Consider the following 24,916-nt stretch of genomic DNA (forward strand, 5'->3'; position numbering starts at 1 on the left):
GAACCCCGACAGTAAGGGGAAGTAGGGAGGAGGAGCCGGCAAAAGACACAGAGAAGGAGCGGTCAGAGAGATAGGAGGAGAACCAGGAGAGAACAGTATCCTTGAGGTCAATAGTGCGGAGCATAGTGAGGAGGAGCTGGTGATCCACAGTGTCGAATGCTGCAGAGAGATCCAGGAGAATCAGCAGGGAGTAGTGACCATTGGATTTAGCTGTTAGTAGATCATTAGAGACTTTAGTGAGGGCAATTTCAGTAGAATGTAAAGAGCGGAAACTAGATTATAAAGGGTCAAGAAGAGAGTTGTCTGAGAGATAGCGGATGAGACGGGAGTGGACCAGGCGTTCCAGGAGTTTAGAGATAAAGGGAAGATTGGAAACAGGTCTGTAGTTGGCCGTGCAGTTCTGGTCAAGGGATGGTTTTTTAAGTAATGGTTGTATGCTGGCGTGTTTAAAAGAAGAGGGAAAGATACCAGATGGGAGGGAAAGGTTGAAAATTTTAGTTAGGTGAGTGGTGACAGCTGGAGAAAGGGACTGAAGGAGATGTGAGGGAATAGGGTCACTGGTGCAGGTGGTAGGGCGAGAAGATGCAAGGAGCCTGATCACTTCATCTTCCGTGACTGGTTCGAAGTCAGAAAGTGAGCAAGATACAATGTGGCGGGGGAGAGCATGCATAACATTTGGGGATTGGGAGAAAATTTCCTGTCGGATATGGTCAATTTTTTCTTTGAAATAATTGGCCAGATCGTCAGCGCTGAGGTCGGTGGTCGGGGCCTGTGTTGTTTGATTGAGGAGAGAATGAAACGTGTCAAAGAGTCGTTTAGGATTATTGGAAAGTGAGATGATGAGGTTGTTAAAGTAGGTTTGTTTGGAGAGGTGAAGGGCAGAGTTATATGTTTTCAGCATAAATTTATAATGGAGGAAATCTTCGGGCAGATTTGATTTTCTCCACAGCCGTTCAGCGCACCTGGAGCACCGCTGGAGGAAACGTGTTTGAGGTGTGTGCCAGGGTTGTCGCTGTCTATGCCGAATTGTTCTTTGTGTAGAAGGTGCGGCTTCATCCAGGGCGCATAGCATTATTTCGTTATAATACTTCAATGCAGAGTCGGGACATGAGAGGGAGGAGATTGGGGCCAATGATGATTGCAACCTTTTTATAAATTTCTGGGTGTTAATGGCGCGTAAATTTCTATAAGTGTGGACAGTGGGAGTGTCTTGAGTAGAGTCACAGTTCTTGACAGACAATGAAAGAAGATTATGGTCAGAGAGTGGAAGGGGAGAGTTAGTGCCCAATGTCATAGCCTAAGTACTTGGCCTCCTCCTTCGCAATGGCACATTTTTTTGGATTTATAGTAAATCCCGCCTTCCTCAGAGCATCCAGAATCGCCTTTACCTTTGGAAGATGACTAGCCCAGTATGGGCTAAAGACAACGTCATCAAGGTATTCTGCTGCATACTTCTTATGTGGGCTGAGAATCCGATCCATGGCCCTCTGGAAGGTAGCTGGGGCCCCCTGAAGTCCGAAAAGCATTCGGGTTTACTAGAAGCACCCATCAGGTGTTGAAAAAGCTATTTTCTCCTCGGCCCTTCGTCAGGTTGAGAGTGGTAATATACCTCGCAGGTCCAAGCCTCTCGATGAGTTCATTGACGCGGGGCATCGGGTATGCATCATACTTGGATACCTCATTCAGCCTGCGGTAGTCGTTACAAAACCTCCACTCCCCGTCAGGCTTTGACACGAGAATGATGGGACTCAACCATCCGCTCTTTGATTGCTCCATCACACCGAGGTCCAGCATTCTCTTCACCTCGGTTGAGATCATCTCACGGCGGGCTTCCACAATCTTATAGGGTTTAAGGTTTACCCTAACATGCGTTTCTGTCAGCACGTCATGCTCGACCACCTGTGTACGCCCCGGCATCTCTGAGAACAGGTCACGGTTCCGTTGCAGCAGCGCTCTCTACACTGTTGCTGCTGGGCCAGCAATACAGTCCTTGCTATCGTGATGTCCTCAACTTTGGCTTTGGGACTGGCTCCCAAACAAGGAGCCCTCAACGTTTCCTGATCTCATCATGGCTTGAGCAAGTTCACATGGTACACTTGGTGCGGCTGTCTGCGTCTGGTTGGTGGACTTTGTAGTTCACTTTGTTGAGTTTTTCCACCACCTCATACGGGCCTTGCCACTTGGCCAGGAACTTGCTCTCAACAGTTTTGATAAGCACTAGAATGCAATCCCCAGGCTGGAACTGCCTCAGCCTCGCTGATTGGTTATAGACCCCTGCATGAGCCTCTTGTGCCTGGAGGAGATGCGCCTTCACGATAGGCATCACCTTCGCCATTCTCTCCTGCATTTGGGCGACATGTTCTATGATGCTCCGGTGGGGCGTATCCTTGGCTTCCCAGGTTTCTTTGGCAATATCCAGGAGCCCTCCCGGATGTCGCCCATACAGTGGTTCAAACGGGGAGAAACCAGTAGAGGCTTGCGGAACCTGTCTCACCGAGAAGAGCAGGAACGGTAGCAGGTTGTCCCAGTCACAACCATCCTTCTCTACGACCTTTTTGAGCATCGTTTTTAAGGTTTTATTAAAGCACTCCACCAGGCCGTCTGTCTGTGGAGGGTAAATGGAGGTTCGCAGCTGGGTAATCTGGAGGACTGTACACAGCTCCTTCATTGCTCATGAATGGGGTTCCTTGGTCCATTAGTATGTCCTTCGGCAGTCCGGTCCTGACAAATATATGGACAAGTTCCCGGACTATACTCCTACTCGACGAGTTCCTTAGTGGTACTGCTTCCGGGTACCGGGTCGCATAGTCCATGACCACCAGGATGTATTGGTGGCCCTGTGTCGATTTAACTAAGGACCCCACTAGGTCCAAGGCAATCCTCTTAGAGGGGATTTCTATCACAGGTAGTGGGATTAAAGGACTACGGAAGTGGGAAGAGGGGGCGGTTATCTGGCAGGTGGGGCAGGATCTACAATAGTTTAGGATCTCCCGGTAACACACTGGCCAATAAAAACTCCTCAATATCCTCTCGTGAGTCTTCTCGACCCCCAGGTGTCCCCCTCAGAACGTGTGAATGGGCCATATCTAATACCCTCTGTCGGTATGGCCCTGGAACTAACAGCTGCTTCACTATCTCATCACCCCTTGGTTTGGTCACCAGATATATTGACTCTCCCTGAACTGCGAAGTGTGGGTACCTGGTGTCTGCCCCCGGCTCTTGAGCAACCCCATTACAGACAGTAACATTGTCCCATGCCCCCTTCAAGGTCAAGTCCCGAACTTGAGCAGACCCAAAGTTCTCTCTGGGCACCTCTAACTCAGAGATGTCGGCTTCCTCGGTCACAGTCTCATCCTCATTGCTGGCAAGGACACACAATGGGAACTCATCCCCTTCAGATTTTGACGGTGGTATTTCTCTAGGGGCTTTTGCCCACTGGAGTCAGTCCGGTTCCCTTCCCCCAGAACAGTCAGTCACAAAATAGGGAAAAATCCCGCCCCAATATGACGGGATGTATCAGGTCCTTGACCACCCCGACCTCGTGGGATTGGTCACCAAAGTCTGTTCCCACTGTCACTCTGGCCACAGGGTGTCCCCATGTATACAGCGAACGCCCACAGTTTTGGCAGGGATCAGCTGGTGGGGAAGGGTGGCACTGATTAGGGTCACCAGGCTCCCTGAGTCCAATAGTCCAAGCACCATCACCCCATTAATGGACACGGCACATGCCTGCGGCCCCACACCAGATTGACCATCCACTCTACAGGCCAGATAGGCATAATAAGAGCAAAGCCGGCATAGGCTGCAGTCCATTGTTTCAGGGGACATATGACACCGGGCGGCTATGTGTCCAGGATTATGACACCGTCAACATACCACATCCCTCACAGCAGTCTTTGCCAGGCCCTCGGTGGGATCGGGACGACCCCCATTTGTGACTCCAGACTTCTTACGTGGTGAGCCCGCTCCCCTTTGGATACTCCTGTATGGGGAAGTGACTATGTCTGGTTTCTCGAGGGATTTTTCGACTACCAGGCCCACGAGGTCGTCCGCGTTCCGAGCGTCGCCCTGGGCAACCCAGGTCTGCCCCGGCCTGGGTAGGGAATGGATGAACATGTCCATCACAACACGCTCAACCATCTGGGCAGGAGAGGAAGACTCTGGCTGCAGCCACTTCTGGAGTAGATGTTGCAAGTCAAACATCTGCAAGTGAGGAGGTTTGTGTCCAGCATACACCCAATAGTGGACACTTTGTGCACGGAAATACATAGTCACTCCTGAGCGTGCCAATATCTCTGTTTTCAATTTGGCATACTCCTGTGCATCCTGTAGGGCCAGGTCATTGTATGCTTTTTGGGGTTCACCCATTAAATAGGGGGCCAGCACCTCCGCCCACTGCTCCGTCGGCAGTTTTTTTCCGCTCTGCTACCCTTTCGAATACAGTCAGAAATGCCTCAACATCATCCCTTGGGGTCATCTTTGCATCGCATGCCTTACCGCCTTCTGGACGTATGAAACACCACCTGGACTTGGGGAGGGTGGATTCCGTGCTGCGGATCTCCCATGCTAGGAGGTCCATCTGCCATTGCTGCTGTTGAATCTGCTGCATGAGGAGCTTATTGGTCTCTTGCTGTACTTGCTGGCTCTGCTGCTCCTGCTCTCCTTGCTGGTGTATAAGCTCCCGGTGCTGCTGCATGTTCTGTTGGCTCTGCAAGTGCTGTTGATGTTGCTGTTGTTGACTCTGAAGCTGGTGTTAGAGGAGCTCCTCCATGCTGCCGGACGTCTCTGGCTGGCTGGCGGCCTTAACCCAGGACATCCACCGATCTCTGTGCAGGTACAGGTGTTCCTGAAATCTTGCTCGCACTCTCACACCAACTGTGGCAAAACGACTCACTTGGCTGCAGTCGGAAGTAGACATTGGAACGGTTTCGTCTGCAGGTTTATTATGTCAGCATAAAGCACTGCAGACTTCAGCAGAAATAAACCCTGCCTTGCTGGCATAAAGGTAAAACAAAATACAAATAGTAACACAGTCCATATGTGTGCGGGTTCGCCTGCACCAATTTGCAGCACCTTCAAATCCTCCTGAGCTGAAGTTACGCAGCCTGGAGACTTGTCTCTCAAGACTCACCACAACAGAAAAAAATGACTGAGCATTTAAACTTGCTCAGCCACACCCTGAGGAGGAGGTATGGTGAATGACGTCCCTCCTATCTCTATGTCATTCACACCAAACCACTCCCTTCATAATGGTGATCTAAACCCCCAACAAATAACATACTGGAGAATAGTTGTAAGTTCAGTTCACTAAGGCTAGCAGCTGTAGCAAAACATACCTCCCCTCACATATAACATCAATGACTCTGTCACAGTAGATATCCCAGGTAAAGGGGATGTGTTGGTAATCTCTGTACTGTCCAGCCGTTCAACAGTGTATATATATTTATTCAGGAACAAAGATAACAGCTTACAACTGGTATTTCTCATAGCTTTGGATCTTAGTATCTTGTCTGTCAGCTTGCAAAGTGAAACTGTGCGGCAGCTATACACACACACACACACACAATGAGTGAACAGGAACGTCCTGTTTTTTTTAGCAGTGAATTATTGGCAATATAACACTATTGCTGGAGACAGAAACTCATGCACTATTAAACAGTAGTAAATAGTAGTAAATAGTAGTAGATGCAATATATCCGATAATAAGCATTATTTCAACACCCCAACTACTTATCCTGTTAGTCCCATAGTGGTTCTGAATTCTTCAAACTGAACTTTTGGATGTGGCTTTGTCATAACATCAGCTCTTTTGTGGTTAGTCTCGCAATAAACAAACTCAATTATGCCACGCTCTATTAAATAACGCAGGTGATGATGTTTAACTTCAATGTCTTTGGTTCTCACACAGATCTTGTCACTGAATGCAAGTTTCATGCATCCTTGGTTGTCTTCATAAACCACTGTCGGATGAGTTGATAGCTTACCAAGATTGCCTAACAATTGGTTTAACCAAATGACCTCTTGACGTGTGTGGGCTGCAGACACATACTTTGCTTCTGTAGATGACAAGGCTACAGACACCTGTTTTCTGCTAGACCAAGAAATTGAACTTTCTCCAAGCGTGATCAAATGGCTGCTTGTTGATTAACAATCACTTAAGTCACCAGCTCAGTTTGCATCCACATAGCCTGTGAGTTTTATATCTCCTATTGCAGATATCCTTATGTTTTTGTCTTGAGTCTCTTTCACATATCGAATAACTCTCTTAAAGGCATTTGAGTCTTTTTGGTGCTGTTTTTCCACATATCTGCAGAGAATTCCAGTTTTTGCAGCGATATACGGTTGACTCATAGTTGCTATGTATAGAAGTGCCCCCACTGCCTGTCTGTATTTCTCATTGTTAGGTAACAGATCATCTTCTCCTTTCAACTTCAATGGATGGTTCCAGTGGGGTTGATATAACTTTGGCTTCTGACATTCCAAACTGATTCAGAATTGAGTTGATTTTTGCACTTTGGTTTAGAAAAAAACTTCAATCTTCTTCTCTTTGGACCTGGATTCTTAGATAATATGTCACATTTCCAAGGTCTTTAATTTCAAAATGCTGATTCAGAATTTTAGTCTTCTTTGAAATTTCTGTTTCCTCTTGATGAACCATAATGACATCGTCCACATATAAGAGAATTTACATCCACTTTCCGTTTGTACAGATCTGTTTGACTTCTTTTAAATCCTTCTTCCAATAAGACTTTTTCATTTTGGTTTTACACTCTCTTGTCGATTGCTTAAGACTATAGAGAGATTTTTGTAGTTTGCAAATTAAATTCTCTACACCCTCTTTGATATAACCTTCAGGTTGAGTCATGTACAGTGGCATATAAAAGTTTGGGCACCCCTGGTCGAAATTGCTGTTGTTGCGAACAGTTAAGCAAGTTGAAGATTAAATGATCTCTAAAAGGCCTAATGTAAAAGATGACACATTTACTTTGTCCCCTATTTTTCGAACTATAAGACGCACCGGACCATAAGATGCACCTAGATTTTAGAGGAGGAAAATAGAAAAAAAAATGGAAGCAAAAAATGTAGTCATGATGCACTGTTATGGGGAGGGGGTCTGCTGCTAACACTGTTACAGGGGTAATATCCACCAATTCTGTACTAATATCCCCGATCTGGTATATATGGCCCCCCTTCCCTGTTATACGTGGCCCCCATCCCCATCCTGGTATTCATAGCACTCCTTATCCACATCCTGGTATGCATGGCACCCCTCATCACATGCTGGTATGCATGGCACTCCAATCCCCCATCCTGGTATGCATGACACCCTTCATCATGGTATGCATGGTACCCCTCATCCTGGTATGCATGGCACCCCTCATCCTGGTATGCATAGAACCCCTCATCCTGGTATGCATGGCAAACCTCATCCTAGGTATGCATGGCACCCCTGATCCTAGTATGCATGGCACTCCTCATCCTGGTATGCAAGGCACCCCTCATCCTGGTATGCATGGCACTCCTCATCCCTCATCCTGGTATGCATTGCACCCCTCATCCTGGTATGCATGGCACCCCTCATCCTGGTATGCATGGCACCCTTCATCCCTCATCATGGTATGCATGGCACACTTCATCCTAGGTATGCATGGCATCCCTTATCCTAGTATGCATGGCACCCCTCATCCTGGTATGCATGGCACCCCTCATCCTGGTATGCATGGCACCCTTATCCTGGCATGCATGGCATCTCTGATCCTGATATGCATGGCCCCCCTGATCCTAGTATGCATGGCACCCCTCATCCTGGTATTCATGGCACCCCTCATCCCTCATCCTGGCATGCAAGGCACCCCTCATCCTGGTATGCATGGCACCCCTCATCCTGGTATGCATTGCACCCCTCATCCTGGTATGAATGGCACCCTTCATCCCTCATCCTGGTATGCATGGCACACTTCATCCTAGGTATGCATGGCATCCCTTATCCTAGTATGCATGGCACCCCTCATCCTGGTATGCATGGCACCCTCATCCTGGCATGCATGGCACCTCTGATCCTGGTATGCATGGCATCCCTCTTCCTGGTATGCATGGCACCCCCATCACGCTGCACACAAAAAAATAAAGGATTAGTACATGATGTCACTGCCATGCACCTTCACATGGTGAGATGAGCTGCTGGAATAGTCACTGCTCCCCACGGTGGGACTATGGACATGGAGAGTAGTGACTATTCGTTCTCCTTAATAGTGGGCGCACACTGTAGCTGCAGCCACGGCTCCTGCTGCGGCTGGGTGATCGCGTGTGCCCGCTACTAAGGAGCATGAATATTCACTAGTGCCCAAGCCCATGGGAGTGGAGAGGAGTGAATATTCATGCTCTTTAATAATGGGCACACGTGACCGCCGAGCCGCTGCAGGAGCCAGCGGCTGCTGCTGACACTGTGCGCCCGCTATTAAGGAGAATGAATATTCAGTGCTCCCATGCCCATGGGAGCATTGAATATTCATTTCTTTTGGCAGTGGCCACACGTGATAGCAGCCTCCTGTGCCCCGCTCCCCCGCCACTGCCGCTCCCCCCACCCCTCCCACCATCCACAGCAACAGTATGATATAGTACATTCGAACTATAAGACGCACCCCAACCTTTCCTCCAAAATTTTGGAGGAAAAAAAGTGCGTCTTATGGTTCAGAAAATACAGCATTTTAGCCAAAAAAGTGTATATATATTGTCATGTTTTACATTTTAAAAATAGGCCGATGCAAACGTTTGGGCATCCTTGAAGATTTGTGTGCTCAAATAACTTTGACCAAGGTTTCAGGTGATGGAAATTTCCCAGCTTCATAAAAACCCAGCCTCCTCTAACCTTGTGCCAAAAAAACAGCAGCTATATGTTCTTCTAAGCAGCTGCCTAGCAGTCTGAAAATGAAAATGGTGAAGGCCCACAAATCAGGATAAGGTTACAAGAAGATAGCAAAACGTTTTCAAGTTGCCCTTTCCTCAGTTCTAAAATGTAATTAAGAATTGGCAGTTAACAGGAACAGTGGAGGAGGTCAAGATAAGTTCTGAAAGACCAAACAAAATTTCAGTGAGAGCTGCTCATAGGATTGCTAGATAGGCAAATCAGAAAATCAGAACCCCCGCTTGACTGCAAAAGACCTTCAGAAAGACTCTGAAGTTGTGGTACATTGTTCTACTGTTCAGAGACACGTGCACAAATATGGCCTTCATGGAAGAGTAATCAGAAGAAAATGGCTCCTGCGTCCTCACCAGAAAATTCAGCATCAGAAGTATGCAAAAGAACATCTAAACAAGCCTGATGCATTTTGGAAACAAGTCTTGTGGACAGATGAGGATAAAATAGAACTCTTTGGCCACAATCATCAAAGGTATGTGTGGAGAAAAAAGGGCACAGAATTTCAGGAAAAGAAAAACTCGCCAACCATTAAGCATGGGGGTGGTTCAATCATGCTTTGGGGTTTTGTTGCAGCCAATGGCACGGGGAACATTTCACGGGTAGAGGGAACAATAGATAACACCATCTGTAAAAAGCTAAAGTTGAAAAGAGGATGGCTCCTATACATGGATAATGATCCTAAACACATGTCAAAATCCACACTGGAACTCAAAATAGCAGTGCATGCAAGATGACCCAAGAGTTTCACAGAACTGGAAGAATTGTCCAAGAAAGAATTGATGAAACTCCCTCAAATAACAATTGGCTCTTAAATGGCTACAAAAAGCATTTACAATATGTGATACTTGCAAAAGGAGGTGCTACTAGGTATTAACCATACAGGGTGCCCAAACATTTGCATGGGCCCATTTTCCTTTTTGGAATTTTTAAAATGAAAAAGATGAAGTACAAAGAAAATGTGTCGTCTTTAACTTTAGCTCTTTTAGAGATCATTTCATCTTCAACTTGCTTAACTGCTATCAATAACAATAAATTTGACCAGGGGTGCCCAAACTTTTACATGCCACTGTACAAGTCCTATTCAATGTCAACATTTAAAAAGGCAGTTTTGTTGTCCAAATGTCTGACAAACATCTTTTGTACAGCAGCTACAGCCATTAGAGTTCTGAATCTGATCATCATCTAGACCCTTTAGACTAATATGTTCTGGATCCTCGGCAGATCGGTTACTGACACGGAGCCTGACTCCGTTCAGACTACTAGGTTCAGGATCCACGGGTAGAACAGTTACTGATGCGGAGACTCAGACAAGGCTGATTCGGTGACTGTTAGGACAGTCTGGATAAAAGGAATACTCGGATAGGAACACGTTCAGACACAGGGGTCTCGGATACTGATTCAGGGTCTGGCCGCACACGAACCGGGGGATGAAGTTCAGGCACTGGCTGCACTAGGACGAGGGACTTCGGGTTCAGGACTGGCCACACAAGGACCAAGAACTACAGGTTCAGGCTCTGGTCACACCAGGACCAGGTGACCTCACACCTCATTAGTAGACTACCACACTACCCAATGATTCTCGGTTGCTAGGCCTCTCCCTATTGGGGAAGGTGACTTTTAAACAAGATGCCTCACAGCTATTGGCTGGGAGTCATCTTGCAGTGCACTCTAATACTAAATGCCTTCCAGCAATTGTCTGGGTGCATTTAACTATGTATGTGTGCTGCCCCTTTAAGCGCCTGGGAGCACGCCGGGAACCACGCCGCGCGGCTGAGGCGGTGAGTATGCCGTCTTCCCTGCATGGAGGGGAGAGAGGAACCATGCAGGGGCACCGGCAAATAGTGTTACACCCGCACAGTGAGTGAACAGGAACTTCCTGTTTTTTTGTTTTTTTTTAACAGTGAATTATTGGCAATATACAGTAACACTTGCTGGAGACAGAAACTCATGCACTATTAAACAGTAGTAAATAGTAGTAAACAATTATGTAATACTTAGAACATTAGATGACATATTATAACTAAACCCCCCCCCCCTTTCCGAGCACATATCTATTTTTATTTATTTTAAATAAAATAAATATTTTTACTTATTATTTTTAGTACTTGTCCCAGTATTTTAATCACATACAAGTTCTTTAAGTATGGTTTACAAAAAATAGAAATTTTTAGCTGGTAGTGCAGTAAGATATTTCACAATGCTTCCCGTAAATGTGTATTTAACTATACAAATATTTGCTTTGGCCTAGGAGCTACAATATATATACATTTCACAAGCCTACTGAATAAACATCAGAAAACAAACTATTGAATACACGGTGCAAGGACGCTTGAAATAAAAGTATAGAATATGCAGGCTTACGGCAAAAAACTGATTGCTATGGCTGAGGAGGCAACTGTGTTAGCATGCAAGAACTCACATGTACCCAACTTGTCCTTTAAGCCAAGTACATAGACACAGCAATATAACAAATATACAGCTGCTATGACACACTAGGTCATTATCTGCCATTTTTAGGGGCCACTAAAATTTATAATCATTGTAGATGACCGAGCTGATCGGCCCTACATGTTAAAACACTCGGTCATCACAGAATGACTAGATAATAGAACAGGGATATACGGCTTCCGGGTGCTCAGATAGGATCCAACTATGTTTCTGTCAACAAGACCTTTTTCAAACATACACCTAGTAAGTGCGTCTTACTCCCAGTGACGATGGTCGCAGTTTTCATGCACGAGCATTCTTCAAGCCATTGATGTGGTAATATCCTACGTGTGTATGTTTGAGAAAGGTCTTGTTGACCGAAATCATGTATTTATAGATATTGCATATCTATACTCTGTGTCTTGTTCATATTTTTTATGGATTATTCAATAAAGTGCTGAGCTTCCAGTACCACCTATACTCTGATAACACTCAGATCTACTCTCAGGCCCAGACATCACCTCTCTGCTGTCCAGAATCCTGGACAATCTGTCAGCCATATCCTCCTTCTTCTCCTCTCGCTTCCTCAAGCTCAATGAGGACAAATCTGAACTCATTATCTTTCCTCCATCTTACGTATCTTCCCTACTTGACCTTTCTATCATAATAAATGACATCACGCTTTCCCCTGTACCGGAAATCCACTGCCTAGAAGTAACCCTTGACTCCGCCCTGTTGTCACGGGTGTGTCGCCACGAAGATCGTCACGATTACACAGCCTGACTTCTCGCAGCTGACTTTTTGGTGCTTTGTGTTTTTCGGCAGTGAGGGAGTTAATTCTCTCTCTCTCTGTGCTAGACGAGGTCCAGCCTCACCCAGCTGCAATCAATGCTGCTGTAGTGAGACTCCTTCAAATGCCTGCTGGTCTGTTAGGGAAGTGTCGGTGAAAGCATTTCATGCAGACTAACAGAGCGGATCGTGGTTTTTGGAGTTTCAGAGATAAGTGTATTTGGAGAGTTTTTTCCCTTCCTCGCTTTATCATTTATCTCCTTTCCCGTTGGTGTTCCCTCTGTTGTAGTTGTGTAGTTTTTGTATGCAAGGTGGTTTTGGTTTTTCCCTTGTACTGTCTCGTTCGTCTAAGTACTGTGTGTGGGCATATTATTACTTGTCCCCTTTTGTTGTGATCGGGGTCCTTCTCAGGACTAGATTACTTAGGTGCAGGGATCCTCAGGAGGTAGGGGTTACGCTGGTGGCCTGGACCTCTGTACCTTTAACAGTACCTCCAGGTTGAGGGATTAGTCAGGGCCCCAGCTTAGGATCAGCTTAGGCCCCCCTCCTCCAGTATACAGAGACAGCGTGACATTTTCACCCACCCACTTAGTTTTTCTCCAGCTACCATGGATCCAGTAGCCGGTCTAGCTCGGCAGTTGCAGAGTTTGTCCATGGAGCTGGCGGACGTTAGGTCCAAGGTTTTGTATCCTCGGGAGCAAGCCGGACCAGAACCTAAAGTAGCTCTCCCTGACAGGTTCACTGGGGGGCGGGACAAGTTTTTTGTTTTCCGGGAGGCATGCAAGTTGTACTTTCGGCTGCGGCCTCGGTCATCGGGGAGTGAAGAACAAAGGGTGGGAATTGTCATCTCGCTCCTACAAGGGGACCCACAATCTTGGGCGTTCTCTCTTCCCCTGGGCTCCCCGGCTCTCCAGTCAGTGGATAGGTTTTTCGCTGCTCTGGGACTCGTATATGATGACCCAGATCGGATCTCCCTTGCTGAGTCTAAGTTACGTAGGATCCAGCAGGGAGATCGTCCGGCGGAGGAATTCTGTTCGGAGTTCCGTAGGTGGGCCACGGACACCCTGTGGAATGACCCGGCTCTTAGGAGCCAGTTTTGTCAAGGTTTATCCGACAAATTACAGGATGTGTTGGCACAGTATGACTCTCCCGCGTCACTGGAAGCCGCTATGGCCCTTGCTATTCGCATTGACAGACGGCTTCGGGAGAGGTGCGGGATAACTCTACCCCCTGTGATGACTCCACCTCCTACAAGGTCCCCTCATATGGTGGTTCCCCTGGTCAGTCCAGAGGAGCCTATGCAATTAGGAGGGACATCATTTCGGGGGAGGGGACCGGTGGTGCGCCATAAGACAGGAAGGTGTTTCTTCTGCGGGAGAAAGGGACATTTTATTTGGGGGTGTCCATCCCGTCCCTTGCAGAGTGAAGAGTCGTCGGAAAACTGTTGATCCCAGGTTGTGTGGTGGACGGCAATCTGGGAGTAGGTATTTCGTCCCTAAGTTCGTCTCAGTTTCTCGTACCGGCGGAGGTGGTGGTGGGTACGAGAACTGAGAGGATATCTGTTCTTCTGGATAGTGGGGCCGGGGCTAATCTGGTTGATGCTCGGTTTGCCCGGGTTCAAGGTATGCGATTGAGTGAGTTGGCTAAACCCATCCCCATATTCTCGATCGATGCCAGGCCTCTCGGTCAGGGAAGTTTTTTGCAAGCTGTGCATGACGTAAAACTTCAAGTGGGGGCGATATATAAAGAACTGTTGTCTTGCTACGTGTTGGAGGGTCTTCCCACTCCTATAGTGTTGGGCCTTCCTTGGTTAACTAAGCATAACCCGGTTATTAATTGGCAAACCAGAGAGATAAGCCAATGGAGTAAATTCTGTAATAAAAACTGCATGAACACAGTCATCGGTGCGGTTACTCCTTGGGTCTTACCTCCATTTCTGGCGGACTTTGAGGATGTATTCTCGGAGAAAGGGTGTCAGGAACTACCTCCTCATCGCGAGTATGACTGTTCTGTAAAACTGCTCCCTGAGGCCAAGTTACCTAAAGCTAGGTTGTATAACCTTTCTGGTCCTGAGAGGCAGGCCATGAAGGATTATATTTCAGAAAGTCTGGCTAAGGGGCATATTAGACCTTCATCTTCACCGGTGGCTGCGGGGTTCTTCTTTGTTAAGAAGAAAGATGGAGGCCTACGCCCTTGCCTGGATTTCCGTGAACTTAATCGGATTACGGTCCGAGATCCGTATCCGCTCCCACTTATTCCCGATCTCTTTAATCAGATCGTGGGCGCCAAATGGTTCTCTAAGTTGGATCTCAGGGGGGCGTACAATCTGATTAGGATGAAGGAGGGGGATGAGTGGAAGACGGCGTTTAACACTCCGGAGGGGCATTATGAGAACCTTGTCATGCCATTCGGTCTGACTAATGCCCCGGCGGTGTTCCAACACTTTGTTAATGACATTTTTCGCCGCCTGGTGAGACAGTTTGTTGTCGTATATCTGGATGATATCTTAATTTACTCGCCGGATCTGGTGTCTCATCAGGAGCACGTTAGGCAGGTGTTACAGATCTTGCGGGATAATAAACTGTATGCCAAATGGGAAAAGTGTGTGTTCGCCGTACAGGAACTCCAGTTTTTAGGCTTCCTGGTTTCAGCGTCCGGTTTTCGTATGGACCCTGGGAAAGTGCGGGCAGTTCTTGAGTGGGATCGGCCAGAGAATCTTAAGGCACTACAACGTTTCCTGGGGTTTGCTAATTATTACCGGAAGTTCATTTGTAATTTCTCGTCCGTGGTTAAGCCTCTCACAGACATGACTAAAAAGGGGACAGATTTTTCTAGGTGGTCTGACAAGGCTTGTCAAGCATTCTCCTCCTTGAAAAAATGTTTTGCCTCGGCATCCATACTCATTCAACCTGATGCGTCACAGCCATTCATTGTAGAGGTAGACGCTTCCGAGGTAGAGGTGGGAGCAGTATTGTCACAAGGTTCGTCCCCTGGTAAGTGGCATCCGTGCGCCTTTTTCTCTAAAAAATTGTCGTCCGCTGAGAGGAATTACGATGTCGGCAATAGGGAACTCTTGGCCATTAAGTTAGCTTTTGAGGAGTGGCGCCATTTTTTGGAGGGGGCAGTCCATCCGGTCACCGTCATCACCGATCACAAGAACCTGCTATATCTGGAGTCCGCGAAACGTCTGAATCCCAGACAAGCTAGGTGGTCATTGTTTTTTACCAGGTTTAATTTTGTCGTTACATATCGTCCTGGGTCAAAAAAATGTAAAGGCGGATGCCTTATCTCGTAGTTTCCCTGGGGCCGGGAATACAGACGACCCGATTCCTATCCTTCAGGAGGGGGTGGTGGTTTCGGCAGTATGCTCTGAGCTGGAGGAGGAGGTATTGGAGGCTCAGGGGGACGCCCCTGTTGGACCTCCGGGGAGACTGTTTGTTCCAGATCAGTTGCGACAAAAGGTGATCGAGGCACACCATAACTCAGTTTTTGCAGGACACCCGGGGAGTAGAGCAACTGTGGATCTCCTCTCGCGTCGGTTTTGGTGGCCTAACTTACATAAGGAGGTGGTAACTTTTGTCGCGTCCTGTGGGGTTTGTGCGCGCTCTAAGACCTCACATACCCGTCCGTCTGGGGCCCTCTTACCTTTGAAGATCCCGGAGCGTCCTTGGACTCATCTGTCTATGGACTTTATTACGGACCTCCCTCCGTCTTCGGGTAAAACGGTCATACTCGTTGTAGTGGACAGGTTCAGCAAGATGGCACATTTTATCGCTCTTCCGGCTCTCCCTAATGCTAAAACTCTTGCGCAGGTGTTCATTGGGGAGATTGTGAGGCTTCACGGGGTACCCTCCGAGGTGGTGTCTGATCGGGGGTCTCAGTTTGTGTCCAAGTTCTGGAAGGCGTTTTGTGCACGGCGGGGGATGCATTTGTCATTCTCATCGGCTTTTCATCCTCAGACCAATGGTCAGACGGAACGTATGAACCAGAGCTTGGAGACATATCTCCGGTGTTTTGTGTCAGAGAACCAGGAGGACTGGGCTTCTTTCTTACCTCTGGCAGAGTTTGCTCTTAATAATAGGCGGAGCGAGTCCACTGGTAAGTCCCCGTTTTTTGGGGCATATGGTTTTCACCCCCAGTTTTGTACTTTCAGTAGGGGGGGCTCTTCGGGGGTTCCTGAGGAGGAACGATTTTCCTCATCACTCGCTTCAGTATGGAGAGGGGTGCTGAAGAATCTGAATACTATGGGGAACCGATACAAACGTATGGCTGATAGGAGGAGAGTGTCTGGTCCGGACCTAAGTGTGAATGATCGGGTATGGTTGTCTACCAGGAATATAAAACTTAAGGTTCCCTCCTGGAAACTGGGTCCCAGGTTCATCGGGCCGTACAGAATCAGTTCTATTATTAATCCGGTGGCATTCCGTCTTGACCTCCCCCCTACGTTTAAAATTCACAACGTGTTCCACAGATCGTTGCTTAAGAGGTATGTGGCGCCGGTGGTACCGTCACCTTTACCTCCCCCTCCAGTGGTGGTCAAGGGTAACTTGGAGTTCCAGGTATCGAGGGTCATCGATTCACGCTTTAATCGCCGGTCCCTTCAGTACCTGGTTCATTGGAAAGGGTATGGTCCTGAGGAGAGGATGTGGGTTCCTGCGTCGGATATTAACGCAGACCGATTAGTTCGGGCCTTCCACACGACTCACCCGGATAAACCTGGCCCTGAGGGTCCGGAGGCCCCTCGTAGAAGGGGGGGTACTGTCACGGGTGTGTCGCCACGAAGATCGTCACGATTACACAGCCTGACTTCTCGCAGCTGACTTTTTGGTGCTTTGTGTTTTTCGGCAGTGAGGGAGTTAATTCTCTCTCTCTCTGTGCTAGACGAGGTCCAGCCTCGCCCAGCTGCAATCAATGCTGCTGTAGTGAGACTCCTTCAAATGCCTGCTGGTCTGTTAGGGAAGTGTCGGTGAAAGCATTTCATGCAGACTAACAGAGCGGATCGTGGTTTTTGGAGTTTCAGAGAAGTGTATTTGGAGAGTTTTTTCCCTTCCTCGCTTTATCATTTATCTCCTTTCCCGTTGGTGTTCCCTCTGTTGTAGTTGTGTAGTTTTTGTATGCAAGGTGGTTTTGGTTTTTCCTTTGTACTGTCTCGTTCGTCTAAGTACTGTGTGTGGGCATATTATTACTTGTCCCCTTTTGTTGTGATCGGGGTCCTTCTCAGGACTAGATTACTTAGGTGCAGGGATCCTCAGGAGGTAGGGGCTACGCTGGTGGCCTGGACCTCTGTACCTTTAACAGTACCTCCAGGTTGAGGGATTAGTCAGGGCCCCAGCTTAGGGTCAGCTTAGGCCCCCCTCCTCCAGTATACAGAGACAGCGTGACACCTGTCCTTAAATCCGCACATGTAAGTTCTCGTCACCTCCTGTCGCCTCCAGCTCAAAAATATCTCCGGAATCTGTCCTTCCCTCAACCCTCAATCTACTAAAATGCTTGTGCATGCCCTCATCATCAAGAAAGCTTACAGCCTGCAATGACCCCACTGCCTCCTCAGCACCAGTGGAGCTGCTGCCTCATCAACACCGGAGCAGCTGCAACCTCCCCAACCTACTATCTCCTTCCCCATCATCCTGTAGAATGTAAGCCTGCAAGGGCAGGGTCTTCTTCCTTCCGTACCAGTCTATCATTGTTACTTAGTTTGTTTACTGTAAGTGATATCTGCATTTTGTACGTAACCCCTTCTCAAGTACATCACCATGGAATAAATAGTGCTATATAAATAAATAATAATATTAATAATAATTATACTATATGGAGGACTATGGGGTGCATTATATTGCATGGAGGACTATGGGGAATGCATTATACTGTATGGAAGACTATGGTGCAGTATACTATATGGAGGATTATGGGGTGCAGTATATTATATAGAGGACTATGTGGGGGCTATTATAATATTTGGAGGGCTATGCGGGGGACATTATAATATTTGGAGGGCTATGTGGGGGTCATTATAATATTTGGAGGGCTATGTGGGGGCCATTATATTATTAGGAGGGCTGTGAGGGAGTCTTTATACTTTATGGAGGGCTATGTGGGAGCCATTATACTGTATGCAAGCAATTATACAGTGTGAAAGTTTGTGTGGGGTCCATCATACTGTGTGAAAGGCTGAGTGAGGGCCATTATACTGTTTGGAGGGCTAGTGGGGGCCATTATACAGTGTGGTGAGGTGTGAGGCCATTATACTCTATATAGGCCCATTATACTGCATGGAGGGCTGTGTGGTGGTCACAGCTGGGGGATTATACTGTGTTGGTGTCACTATACTGGAGGAGTTGAAGTGGTGTACAGTAGGGTCATTATACTGTGTGTGTGGAGGGTACTGTGGAGGAATTCACCATGGGGGTATCATACTGTGTTTGGGGGGGGCACTTTTGTTGGCATCATACTTGATGGGTGCAGTGAAAGGGGAATTTGGGGCTTCAGTAGGAGGTGGAATTAGGAGTAGGGGGAAAATTACTTTGTAAGGACTGCATTGTAAGATATGCTCTTCTGTGGAGAGCCATAATACTGTATGGAGGATTATATAGGAGGAAAATTACTTTGTAAGGGCTACAAAGTTGTGATATATGGTCCTCTGTGACCCCCAACGAATATTAAAGTTTTTTTTTGTTGGTGGGGAGGCAATTAAAACTTCTGCTATGGGCCCCATGATTTCTATGTACACCTCTGATAGTCGCCATATTGCTAGATGCTAATTAATTTAAAGTATGTGCTCCGCAGGACTAAAGGGATGTTGCTTAACCCCTTATGGACCCAGGAAATTTTTTGTTTTAGTGGTTTTACTTTTTTCTACCCATGTTCCAAGAGCCATAGCTTTTTTTGTCGACATGGCCACAAAAGTGCTTTATTAAGTGCGGGATGAGTTGTAGTTTTGAATGATACCATTCATTTTACCATACAGTGTATTGTAAACCGGGAAAAAAATTCTAAGTGCGGGGAACCTGCGAAAAAAAACAACAACGCATCTCCGCCATTATTTTTTTGTGGTTTTATTTTTACAATTTCATTGTGTTGAAATAATGACACCTGGCAACATGATTCTCCAGGTCGATACCAAACTTGAAATAAATATGACATTTTGATTGCAATGTTTTGATTATAATATTTTGAATAATTTGAGGAGGTGCAGTTTTTAAAATGGGCTGTTTTCTAACCTATAATCTTTAAAAGTGAAGTGGTTCCTAAAGTAATGTTTTGTACATTTTGCTAAAAATATGAAAATTTACTGCTAAAATTGTAGTCCTTCTAACATCCTAACAAAATAAAGGGACATTCAAAAATTGATGCTGATTTATGGGAAAAGTTAATTGTTAACTATTTTGCGTAGTGTGACCATTTGTTTTAAGAGCATAAAAATTCAAAGTTTGAAAAGTGCTACATTTTCTACATCTTCAGGAAATATAAATTTTCATAAATCTAATCAACCTAAACTTACCACAGACATAAAGTACAAGATGTCATGAATAATCATCCAAATCTGGAGAAGCATTTCACAATTATTACTACATAAAGTGACAAGTCAGATTTGAAAAATGGGGCTCTGTGAGGAAGGTGAAAATTGCCTTCAGTGGGAAGAGGTTAAATCTTTGTGTGAAATAGAGCAGTATGGGATTCACTGTTGTAGGATTTTTAGTGAAGTTAGGTTAGGTCCGCATAGAGAAGTGGGATAATTGAATACATTTTTCAAAAGGAATCCAACTTCAGGAAACTCTACTTTTCAGGCTGTGTGCCTACGATGAGTTTTTGGTGCTGCGTATATTCACTGTGTCAAAAACGCAACGTCTCACAGTTACAGCAAAGTGGATGGGATTTATAGAAACCTCATGCCCACTGTGCTTCTTTTATACTCAGCGGAAATTGACTTGCGGTGCGTGTTTTAAATCCGCAGCATGTCAATTTCTCTTGCGAGTACACAGTTTTATGTGCAGAGTTTTCCCATAGACTTGTTCACATGCGTTTTGGGTCTGATGCGGAAACGCATACAAAATGTATGTAATCTGCACATGACAATATCAGTAAAACAGTAAAATGTTGACAAAACCAAATACCAGGGAGTATCAAAAACAAATCATCAGGACTGTGAAGTCGGTAAGTCAAACCACCGACTCCGACTCCTCAATTTCCCTGACTTCCAACTTCAATTCCCGACTCCACAGCACTGGTAGGAGGAGCTCCACTTCTCAGCGTGTACATAAAGTGTAGCACAGATTTATCTAAACTAAAAGCCAAGATCCTTAGATCAGGAACAGTACAGACATTTATAGCACTTTTCAGAACTTTCCCAAATTTTTATGAAAACATTTATAGCACATCCTGCATTGAGCTACTGTACCAATTTATTATATATTTTCGGAGTCGGTCCATTTTATACCGACTCCAACTCTGACTCCGACTCCACAGCACTGGTAGGAGGAGCTCCACTTCTGAGCGTGTACATAAAGTGCAGCACAGATTTATCTAAACTAAAAGCCAAGATCCTTAGATCACGAATAGAACAGACATTTATAGCACTTTTCAGAACTTTCCCAAATTTTTATGAAAACATTTATAGCACATCCTGCATTGAGCTACTGTACCAATTTATTATATATTTTCGGAGTCTGTCCATTTTATACCGACTCCAACTCTGACTCCGACTCCACCAAAATGGACACCAGCTCAGACTCCACAGCCCTGCAAAGCAGCTTTGTTTAAAACATGACACACCAAAGAAATACAAAAACCCTGCAGCATCAACAATAAAAATGCAAATAAAAAACGCACTCAAAATTGCAAAGAAAAAGTGTGATTGCCGTAATAAGTGCAGAACTAGTGCAGACAATTTGCAAAATCAAAAACTCACCAAAAACTCATCGTGGGAATTTAGCCTTAGAATTGTTTTTCTATGTTCAGAAGCAGTTTTGAAGAGATCTGAAGCACTCTTTTCCACATTGTGTTTTGCAGCCTTTTGTCTTGGCAGTGTCAAGTTTGGAGCTGATCACACATGGAAACCAATTCCAGGAGGTGACATGCCACTTCTTTTTTCTATGGCCAGGCGCTCAAAATTTCATAGGGAAATCCCGGACTGTTGTGTCATGGCTGAATGTGAACAAGAGTCTATTGGAGCTAGTTCACATAATATGGAGGCATATGTAATGTACTGTATGTTTACTGTGTACATTCAAATTTAGGGGTGATTTTAACGCTATGTGCCCACGATGCTGAATTGATGCAGATATTTCCTGAGCGTTTCTCCCTCTCCCTGGCAGAAAAAATGCATGCAGATTTTGCGTGCGTTTTTTCTGCCAGGGAGAAGCGTTTTTGCATGCATTTTCGCATGCGTTTTTTCAAGCGCTTTTCCAAGCGATTTTGAGCATCACTTGGAAAAGTGCTTGACAAGTTGGTCACACAATATAAATCCATGCAACTGGCATGGATTTATATTGTGTGACAAACTTATGCTGCTTTAAATGCAGCATCAATAGTAAAAAAAAAGAATTAAAACGTAAAAAATAAAAAAAAAACATTATACTTACCTCTCCAGCGGTCCCCGGTCTCCTCTCCGGTGGCTTCTTTTGTCCTTGGCGTCCCGTGGTGTTCTGAAAGGACCTGTGGTGATGTCATTTAGTCAGCTGACAGGTCACGCGACCGCTGCCGTCAGCGGTCGCGTGACCATCACATGACTAAATGACGTCAGCGCAGGTCTTTTCAGAACACCACGGGACGCCAAGGACAGAGGACGCCACCGGAAAGGAGACCGGGGACCGCTGGAGAGGTAAGTATAATGTTTTTTTTTTATTTTTTACGTTTTAATTCTTTTTTTTTACTATTGATGCTGCATTTAAAGCAGCATAAGAAATTTCCGCAGCATGTGCACAGCACATGCGGACTATTATTGGGAAACATGGCAGACAACTTAACAAGCATTTTTAATGCGTTTTTGTGGCGGAACTGCCGCTGCCGAAACGCATTAAATCCCGTCATGGGCACACAGCCTAACATTGGTCCTAAATCCATTAACCATGAGCCTAATTTTGATACCTGGCACAGCCCTTTGTGCTACTGATGGTTATTTCTTGTTCGAATTTCTCCTATGTATTTTCAGTTTAGCAACATTGTGAAATCTTATAACTGGACCTTGTATCAGGAAATAGCTAGTTTTTCTTTTCATTATTTGTTTGCTTGATCATTTGGACTCATCTGGCTGGCTATGCTACAATTCTGTGAAAATACATAACTTACAGATATGTTTATGTCAGATTTCACCAGGATGTCTTTCTCTGAAGAGGCAATTTGCAAAAAAAGGAAAAAAAATGTAAACGGCTGCGCTGATGAAGAAAGAATCATTTGCTACAAAGATGGACCATAAAGATTTTTTTTTATTTGGACAAGGCATTTCAATGCCGAACAGGCATCTTTATTAAGTTAAAAAAACCCTGACAGAATAGATTCTGTTTTTTTTTTTAACTTGATACAGATGACTGTCTGGCATTGAAATACGTTGTCGGTATAAAAAAAACCTTCATCGTCCATCTTTGCAGCAAATGATTCTTTCTCTATCATCGCAGACTTTTACATTTTTTTCCTTTTTAGCTGGGGCCTCTCTTCAGGTACAAGGCAGCAGCAGGTGGATTTTCAAAAAAAACAAGGGCACAATACCATCCCCTAGATGAGCAATGCCATTTTTCCATAGGGTTACCCTATTGTGTGCGCTTTCCCCACAGCTCGTACTAGATGTCACCTGGACACTCTTTTGTTAAAGGGTACCTTAACCCCAAGCAGATCCCAGGTTGTGCCATTGCTATGGGGAAACCTAGGAACATGTATTAAAGTGATTTTCCCGCAAGAAATTGTTATACCTGATAAATGTTCAATTGCTGGGAGCCCTGCTGCTTTGCCCCCCACTGATCACTACAGTGAAAGCTCCCAGTTCATTCTCTCTGAACAACTGCATTGAGAAGAACTTTAAACGGAGCTGAGGCTTGGCATGCATGGTGCCACTCCAAGTCTATGGGAATGATGGCGACTGCGGAGTTCAGCGCTCACCTGTTTCTTTCAGCACCAAAGACATTTAGGCACCATGATTAGTTTTTGATGCTGCGCATTTTCGCTGTGTCAAAAACGCAGCGTCTTCCAGTTCCAGCAAAGAGAATGGGATTTATAGAAAGCTGATGCCCACTGTGATTTTTTAAACTCAGTGTAAATTGATTTTTAAATCCGCAACATGTCAACTTCTCTTGCGAGTACGCTAAGTTGTATCTGCACTTGTAGACTTGCATTTGGGTAAAAATCGTACATGCGTTTTTAGTGCATTTTTGTCACGGACATGCACTAAAAACGCATATAATACGCACATGAAGTCTGTCAAAGCCAAATACCAGGAAGTGTCAAGAACAATGCAGCTTTATATAAAACATGACATACCAAAAAGAGAGAAAAAACGCAGAGTCAAAAACGCAATAAAAACGCATGTTAAAAAAATGCAATGAAAAAAAAAACACAAATAGCCTAATTTACATAACAGGTGCAGAAATGCTACAGAAAAACGGCAACATCAAAACCTCACCAAAAGCTCATTGTGTAAACGTAGCCTTACGTGCAATTAAAGCGGGGGAGTGTCACTTGGGTCATTTGAGTTGTCCAATACAACATGTGAAAATAATATATATATTTTTTTAAATGGACAGAACAGTTCTACAAAAAATATACTGCTTACTATACATGTAGATTAACTGGAGATCAGAATAAAGATCAACTAACTACCATTGTAGTCTCCTACCGTTGCAATGCAGACATAGACAAGGCTCAGCATAAGCCATGTTAAGGTTGAGGTCTTCATCCTGATGTTTCTTCCAAACTTCAGTGTCCTTACTCCCAAAACCATCAGTTTCTAGAGAATTTGGGCAGAAATCTCCAACGCTTAATCTTTAACCACTGATCTAACAAGAGGAAGAGGTTTATTTGTAGTGCTGTGAATGTGCACAGGACTGGAATCTGAACCCTACAGATTAATATCACCAATGCAACCCAGAGAGGTATAATCCAGGACACAAAGGCAGCGAACAAAGACTGTAGTCATTTAAGTTTTGATCGTGATTGTATTTCTTCATCTGCTATTTTCTTCTTAATTTAGCAAAGGAGTGGCTGCTCAAGGTTTAGTATCCTGGAGATAACCACATAACAAAGAAATATGCACTGTGTGTACTATTATTTTTTCTCGTGAACCAATAGAAAAATAAATTATTCACAGTTAGCGAATCCATAGGATTTATAGTCAATTATAGACTCTTTAAAGCAAAGATTAGAGAAGTTCAACAGAAATTGAATAACTCCAGCTCACTGATGACAATCGATGCCCCTTTTATTGGGCGATTTCCTAGGATTTAATTGCCAGGACCCCCCAGAGCTGCACCTTAGCGGGGCAGAAGGAGAGGCCAGATATCCCTGTGCTATGTTTTTATTTAAAGCTGTCTGATATACTAATTATATTCTACATAACGCTATGTTCAGATTTACTTGATATGTGGTGGAACATATTAAAAGCACATCCATAGAAAATTGCAAGTAAATCTGCAGTGGAAAATGCATACCAAATTGCATATTTGCAGTTTGCAGATTGGTTAAAATAAAAAATGTATTCTCACCGCCGTTGTTTTTCTGTTGATGGTCTCTTAATCTCCAGTTATATCATTTTATCACGTGATTGCTGGAGTGGTCATGTGATAAGTCATACCCAGA

General features: G+C 45.2%; 1 protein-coding gene across 1 annotated transcript in view; it reads right to left on the bottom strand.

The window, feature by feature from the left end:
- The window catches only part of CFI (complement factor I), a 90,734-nt gene extending 66,546 nt beyond the window's left edge, over nt 1–24,188 (bottom strand). The window contains exon 1 of the mRNA XM_073640760.1: nt 23,958–24,188. Within this exon, the coding sequence (XP_073496861.1) occupies nt 23,958–24,062 (105 nt within the window). The 5' untranslated portion in view covers nt 24,063–24,188. The remainder of the gene's footprint in view (nt 1–23,957) is intronic.
- Between the last annotated feature and the right edge of the window lie 728 nt (nt 24,189–24,916).

The sequence above is a fragment of the Phyllobates terribilis genome, unplaced genomic scaffold (assembly GCF_046119375.1).
Source record: "Phyllobates terribilis strain yellow unplaced genomic scaffold, ASM4611937v1 Scaffold_1__5_contigs__length_1240528914, whole genome shotgun sequence".
NCBI classification, from domain to species: domain Eukaryota; kingdom Metazoa; phylum Chordata; class Amphibia; order Anura; family Dendrobatidae; genus Phyllobates; species Phyllobates terribilis.